Source organism: Brassica rapa, unplaced genomic scaffold, assembly GCF_000309985.2.
Source record: "Brassica rapa cultivar Chiifu-401-42 unplaced genomic scaffold, CAAS_Brap_v3.01 Scaffold0280, whole genome shotgun sequence".
Taxonomy (NCBI): Eukaryota; Viridiplantae; Streptophyta; class Magnoliopsida; order Brassicales; family Brassicaceae; genus Brassica; species Brassica rapa.
In genome coordinates this window covers 8,269-15,595 of record NW_022610223.1, presented here as the reverse complement: position 1 = coordinate 15,595, position 7,327 = coordinate 8,269, and the positions used below count along the sequence as shown (strand labels likewise).

At 43.8% G+C, this 7,327-nt stretch overlaps 2 protein-coding genes across 2 annotated transcripts; both read right to left on the bottom strand.

Annotated features, from left to right (window-relative positions):
* Positions 1-1,285: 1,285 nt before the first annotated feature.
* Positions 1,286-6,570, bottom strand: LOC117129979. Its single transcript, XM_033283164.1, has 2 exons — positions 6,032-6,570; positions 1,286-1,913 (listed from the first exon to the last, which is right to left on the bottom strand). The coding sequence occupies exons 1-2, from the start codon at positions 6,461-6,463 to the stop codon at positions 1,332-1,334; spliced, it is 1,014 nt and encodes a 337-aa protein (XP_033139055.1). The 5' UTR covers positions 6,464-6,570; the 3' UTR covers positions 1,286-1,331.
* On the bottom strand, positions 1,287-4,268 carry LOC117129978. The gene is made up of 2 exons (XM_033283163.1): positions 3,220-4,268; positions 1,287-3,162 (listed from the first exon to the last, which is right to left on the bottom strand). The coding sequence occupies exons 1-2, from the start codon at positions 4,232-4,234 to the stop codon at positions 2,102-2,104; spliced, it is 2,076 nt and encodes a 691-aa protein (XP_033139054.1). The 5' UTR covers positions 4,235-4,268; the 3' UTR covers positions 1,287-2,101.
* Positions 6,571-7,327: the final 757 nt, after the last annotated feature.

The following is a 7,327-nucleotide window of genomic DNA, read 5'->3' as shown; positions in this document are numbered from 1 at the left end:
GGACGTCTGTGGGTGTCCGGCAGCACACACAGGACGTCCGTGGGTGTCCGTCAGCACACACAGGACGTCTGTGGGTGTCCGTCAGCACACAGGACGTCCGTGGCTGTCCTTGTGTGTCCGTGTGTGTCCGTGTGTGTCCGTCAGCACACACAGGACGTCTGTGGCTGTCCATCATTACACATATCAGAACGTTGGTCCTTGGACTCAGCACGCTGGCCCTTCCCGTGGACTGTTTGGGTGATTTTTGGCCCACGTGGGCTGTCTGTTCAGTACACACAGGACGTCCGTGGGGGTCCGCCAGCACACACAGGACGTCCGTGGCTGTCCGTGGCAGTCTGTGTGTGTCCGTTTGTGTCCGTCAGATCACACAGGACGTCCGTGGCTGTCCATCAGTACACATATAGGCACGTTGGTCCATGGACTCAGCACGCTGGCCCTTCCCGTGGACTGTTTGGGTGATTTTTGGCCCATGTGGGCTGTCTGTTCAGTACACACAGGATGTCCGTGGGTGTCCGCCAGCACACATAGGACATTCGTGGCTGTCTGTCAGCACACACAGGACGTCCGTGGCTGTCCGTGTGTGTCTGTGTATGTCCATGTGTGTCCATCAGCACACACAGGACGTCCGTGGCTGTCCGTGTGTGTCTGTGTATGTCCGTGTGTGTCCATCAGCACACACAGGACGTCCGTGGCTGTCTGTCAGCACACACAGGACGTCCGTGGCTATCCGTGTGTGTCCATGTGTGTCCGTCGGCACACAGAGGACGTCCGTGGGTGTCCATCATCACACACAGGATGTCCGTGTGTGTCCGTCAGCACACACAGGACGTCCGTGGCTGTCCATCAGTACACATATCAGCACATTGGTGTTGCAGGCTGGGATTCAGGGTGGGCAAGATGGATGATGGAAGCTTGGATGGGTCGACAAAAGAGATGATCGGATGGGCTATATGATGGAATGCGAGTTATGAACCTGAAAACAAATGCAAAAACAAATGAGATATGATTTCTAATATGATAAAACAAGATAAATAAAGATAGATAGGATGGAATCAAGCTGCTGGTTGTGTAACACTCTCAGCTTGATCAAAATATGATTGAAGTGGATTGAGGTGGTGCTTTGCTTGCTGGACTGATGTCTCTCTCAAGCTTGGCAAACGAATTGGAGTGGAAGGATGGGGGATTGAGGACGCCACAAGACTCTATGGAAAGGAGCCTTGATAAGTCAAGGTGCTTTGGAGCTGCTTCACACAAACTCAAAAGACTTAGAACAATAGTTTTAAGAAAACTAGAAAACTGAATAATTCTTATTACTTTCAAAAATGGGTGATTTACAATGAAGCAAAGACTAGAGCTTTATAGGCTCGACAAGGACAGACTCTAACAGTCATAAAATGATAAAAGGAAACAAAATAACTTGAACTTAAAGTCTTGGGAGCAAAGGCTTTGATGACTCCATGGAATATAGCCGTTAGGCTTGATTTGCTTCCTTCCAAAAGAGAAACTTGTGAAGACTTGTATCTTGATAGCTTCTGGACGTGGCCATGATCTTCAAGCCTTCCTAAAATACTCCTTGGCCTCAGTAAAAGAGAATATGGCCGTTGGTCTTGGGCAAAAATCTGTAGAAACTTCTCCAAAGCATTTAGTGTAGATGTTGCCAAATATGGAAGGTTGATGGGAAGAGAGATCCGCCTGATCTCCTGGGTGCTGGTCCAGCTGAGAACGTCTTGGATGTCTTCTGAATGGTCTAGAGTATCTCCTGGTTCCCATAGATAGCCCTGGGTCGAACCAAGTTGAATTGGTTGAAGACTTTCCTTAAATGATGTCGGTTTGGCCAATTGATGCAAACCGGCTTGATCTTTTGGTTTGATTGGGATCCGCCTGATCCAGTGTGGCATGGTGCTTCCTATGATGTTGTAGAGTTCCTCTGAATGACTTAGAACCCCTTCCAATTGGTCCCTGAATATTGTAGAGTTCCTCTGAATGACTTAGAACCCCTTCCAAAATTTCATAACTTCTTGCTCCCTGAATATTTTGGGCAGATTCCAATTGGTCTGGACTCCTTCTTGAGTGTAGAATCCATAAAAATTATCCTCGTGATTTAAACCCTCCTGGTTTGTAATATATGGCATTTTAGTGCACGTATGTCCTGGTTGGCGCCTTGGCTGGTTGAGTAGGGTGTTGGGTCGACCGCTGGTTCAGCTGCTGAATTGCTGGCCGCAACATTCCCTCCCCCTTGAAAAGGTTTCGACCTCGAAACTGTATAACCTGCACCAAGATAGAGCAAGTCAGCTTTCATACTCTTTTCAGATTCTAAGGTCTTACCTTGATATTGTTTTGGTTTGGGGATGGATTGTTCATCAGGTGGCTCTTCTTTCACCAAATAGGATAGGATCACGCCTCTGATATGGAATTTTGCATTCCTTCTCTTCTTCAGTGGATGGTCCTTCATACTCCTAGCAGGCTCAGTTCTGACCATCTTTGGGTTTGATCCTCCTAGCAACAAAAGATTATCCGGTGGGATTTCTTTGAAGCTTTCTTCTTTGCAACCTGAAAATTTTTCAACATTTTGGACAAAGACCATGTGAATTATATCTGATACTGGAATTTCATGAACAGAATTTGTTATGGTCGAATTTACCTTGGGTGCATCAGCATGATGAAGAATGATATTCTTCTTTGGACAGATTTGGTTAGATGGCTGCCTTTCTTGCAAATGTTTACCTTGGTTGGTATAACCATCTTCTTGTGATAGCTCAGCTCGGTTTTTATGTTCTTCTTGACTTATCCCTGGATCAAAACATCTTGGCGAAGACAAGTGTATTATACCAAAGTATAGGGATTTATAAACTGAAGAAAACATAGAACAATTAACCTTAATGTCAAATGTGGCAGTAAGAACTTCTTGTTCTTTGTTTGCCTTGTAGTAACCTTGCTTTCCTGTACCAATTTCACTTTTCCTTGGACAAGACAAGTGCATTAATCTTGTCATAGAATCAATAAAAACATTCTGGTTTAAAGTGAATTTTACCTCAGATTTTGGCACTTGAACAGTACATTGTTCAGATTTCGGTTTCCACTTATGGTGTGGATTTTGATTGAGCTCATGATCTGGTTCGGCACTTGGAACTCCAGTAAGCATATGGCTCTCATCTGGTATCCCTGTACCAAGAATATAAATGTTTAAACCAGTATCTAAAGGTGGTGTTAGACACTTACCTTGGTTTGATACTTGGATCACTGGTTTTGGTTTATTAAGCAACTTTGATTGCTTTGTGCTTTGAGCTTCCTTCTGGTCCATGGGAAGGTTTGTGCCTGGCGCCTCTTCTTCTATGTACCTAGGCTCCTTTAGACCTGTAATAACACTCTTGGACAAAGACAAGTGCATCATACAAGTGGTAGATGATTTATGAAAAGATTTATCATGTATAGGACTTACCTTAGCCTTTACTTGGACAATAACTTGCTCTGGTTTGTCTTTGGACCTGATCAAAGTGTTTTGGCCGACACTTGTACTCATCTTCCTGACCTTTGGGATGTCACTCTCCTGCTCTAAGCAGTGGACAATGGCGTGCCCCTGGTTTGGCTGAAAGTTGGCTTCTTTAGGCAAGACTCTTTGAACTTCTTGTTCCACAATTTTCCTTGCTTCTTTGGAACCATGAGTTGGATATCTCCTTGGATATAGTTCCTGGATTTCAGACCTTGTATAATCTGGTGCAAATCTATCCCTCATGACTTCCTTAAGAGCTCTCCACGTTTTGATAGCTGGCTCCTTGTAAAACCATCTATCATCCTCTTCTTGTACCCACCATTTAAAAGCATCATCTTTTAGTTGATCAATGGCATAAGCTAGCCTCTCTTTCCTCAGGATGTTGTTGTAGTGAAACCATTCATCAAGGTTCCTCTCCCATCTTAGATAACCTCTTTTTCCTGAAAATTTAAAGAGTTCAACTTTATCAGCAAAAGAGTTATAATCAAACCGAGAATTAACAACATAAGGGTTGTGGGTTTTAGAAGTTGGAGTTTGATTGATCCTTGAAGGATCTGGTGGCTTGGGTTCGACGTAGACTGCCCCTGGTACATTTCCAAATCTCCTTTCTCCTTCATGTGGACGTTGGCCTTGTGCCTGATTTATTTTCTCCAATTGAGCAATCTTAATTTGGAGCTTTTGTAGAGCTGCGGACTGTTGGCTCAAGGTGGCCCTTAGGTTTTGGCCGTGTCTCTCCTCCTCCATTGCTTCCTGAAAACAATCTCAAAGAAAAAGTGAAGGTATGGAAACTTTTGGTCTAACCAAAATAAAACAAATGCAATTTAACTAAACCGAGAAAATATGCAATTATGAACCGAAATGAAGTAACTATACTAAAATGATTTTTCTTTTGGTTTTCTGAATGCAATTTCGAAATTAAACAATATGGTATGAAAAGAAACAAAAATGGGCAGAAAATATGGAAATTAAACTAACACTGATTTTTTTTTGAATTTTCTTAAGATGAAATGCAAAAACACCGAAAATGGAAACTAAAATGTATACTTGAACCCAAAATGATATAAACTAAGCTGAATGATTTTTTTTTTTTTGAATGCAAATAACAAACTTATGAAACAAATATGGTATGCACGAAATTAAAAATGGTATGACTTTTTATTTATTTTTTTTAAGCAAGAAACAACTGTGAAAATGCAGATCTTTTTTTTTTTTTTGAAATGAATGCACAAAATCAAAAAATGGAAAGTGGAGCTGGGGAATGAATGCAAACACGTTTTTCTTTTCTTTTTATGGATGAAATGAATCAAACTAGACAACAGGTCGTCTCCTATCTCAACTCTTTATGGCTTTTCAATTTATGATGAACAAAGAACACAAAAATGCAAAAACAGTTTTTTTTTTTTTTTGATTTATAAATGGAAAAACAAATGCAAACAAGATGAATGATGCAAGGATAGAATGGACCTGATTCAGGAGCTTAAGCTCTGATACCAAATGTTGCAGGCTGGGATTCAGGGTGGGCAAGATGGATGATGGAAGCTTGGATGGGTCGACCAAAGAGATGATCGGATGGGCGATATGATGGAATGCGAGTTATGAACCTGAAAACAAATGCAAAAACAAATGAGATATGATTTCTAATATGATAAAACAAGATAAATAAAGATAGATAGGATGGAATCAAGCTGCTGGTTGTGTAACACTCTCAGCTTGATCAAAATATGATTGAAGTGGATTGAGGTGGTGCTTTGCTTGCTGGACTGATGTCTCTCTCAAGCTTGGCAAACGAATTGGAGTGGAAGGATGGGGGATTGAGGACGCCACAAGACTCTATGGAAAGGAGCCTTGATAAGTCAAGGTGCTTTGGAGCTGCTTCACACAAACTCAAAAGACTTAGAACAATAGTTTTAAGAAAACTAGAAAACTGAATAATTCTTATTACTTTCAAAAATGGGTGATTTACAATGAAGCAAAGACTAGAGCTTTATAGGCTCGACAAGGACAGACTCTAACAGTCATAAAATGATAAAAGGAAACAAAATAACTTGAACTTAAAGTCTTGGGAGCAAAGGCTTTGATGACTCCATGGAATATAGCCGTTAGGCTTGATTTGCTTCCTTCCAAAAGAGAAACTTGTGAAGACTTGTATCTTGATAGCTTCTGGACGTGGCCATGATCTTCAAGCCTTCCTAAAATACTCCTTGGCCTCAGTAAAAGAGAATATGGCCGTTGGTCTTGGGCAAAAATCTGTAGAAACTTCTCCAAAGCATTTAGTGTAGATGTTGCCAAATATGGAAGGTTGATGGGAAGAGAGATCCGCCTGATCTCCTGGGTGCTGGTCCAGCTGAGGACGTCTTGGATGTCTTCTTAATGGTCTAGAGTATCTCCTGGTTCCCATAGATAGCCCTGGGTCGAACCAAGTTGAATTGGTTGAAGACTTTCCTTAAATGATGTCGGTTTGGCCAATTGATGCAAACCGGCTTGATCTTTTGGTTTGATTGGGATCCGCCTGATCCAGTGTGTCATGGTGCTTCCTTTGATGTTGTAGAGTTCCTCTGAATGACTTAGAAGGTCTCCTGGTTGCCATTCTTGAGGTTGGTTCGATGTGAAACCCGGATCTTCCAAATAAGGCAAGTGAAGAGCTGGTTTGGCCGGTTTTGGGAAATTGATCATATCTTCCAATTTCATTGACCATTTCTCGAGATCTTGGGCTTTCTGGAAAGCTAATAAACTCCTCTTGACTCCTATGATCGGTTTTGGTTCAGGCCGCTTCTTCTTTGGGCTTGAATCCTCTTCTAAAGTCGCATAATCGCAGATGGACGGGCTGAGAAACCTCTGAATTGTAAAATTCATAACTTCTTGCTCCCTGAATATTTTGGGCAGATTCCAATTGGTCTGGACTCCTTCTTGAGTGTAGAATCCATAAAAATTATCCCCGTGATTTAAACCCTCCTGGTTTGTAATATATGGCATTTTTAGTGCACGTATGTCCTGGTTGGCGCCTTGGCTGGTTGAGTAGGGTGTTGGGTCGACCTCTGGTTCAGCTGCTGAATTGCTGGCCGCAACAATTGGTCCTTGGACTCAGCATGCTAGCCCTTCCCGTGGACTGTTCGAGTGATTTTGGCCCATGTGGGCTGTCTGTTCAGTACACACAAGACGTCTGTGGGTGTCCGTCAGCACACACAGGACGTCTGTGGGTGTCCGGCAGCATACACAGGACGTCCGTGGGTGTCCGTCAGCACACACAGGACGTCCGTGGGTGTCCGTCAGCACACAGGACGTCCGTGGCTGTCCTTGTGTGTCCGTGTGTGTCCGTCAGCACACACAGGACGTCCATGGCTGTCCATCATTACACATATCAGAACGTTGGTCCTTGGACTCAGCACGCTGGCCCTTCCCGTGGACTGTATGGGTGATTTTTGGCCCACGTGGGCTGTCTGTTCAGTACTCACAGGACGTCCGTGGGTGTCCGCCAGCACACACAGGACGTCCGTGGCTGTCCGTGGCAGTCTGTGTGTGTCCGTTTGTGTCCGTCAGATCACACAGGACGTCCGTGGCTGTCCATCAGTACACATATAGGCACGTTGGTCCATGGACTCAGCACGCTGGCCCTTCCCGTGGACTGTTTGGGTGATTTTTGGCCCATGTGGGCTGTCTGTTCAGTACACACAGGATGTCCGTAGGTGTCCGCCAGCACACATAGGACATCCGTGGCTGTCTGTCAGCACACACATGACGTCTGTGGCTGTCTGTGTGTGTCTGTGTATGTCCATGTGTGTCCATCAGCACACACAGGACGTCCGTGGCTGTCCGTGTGTGTCTGTGTATGTCCGTGTG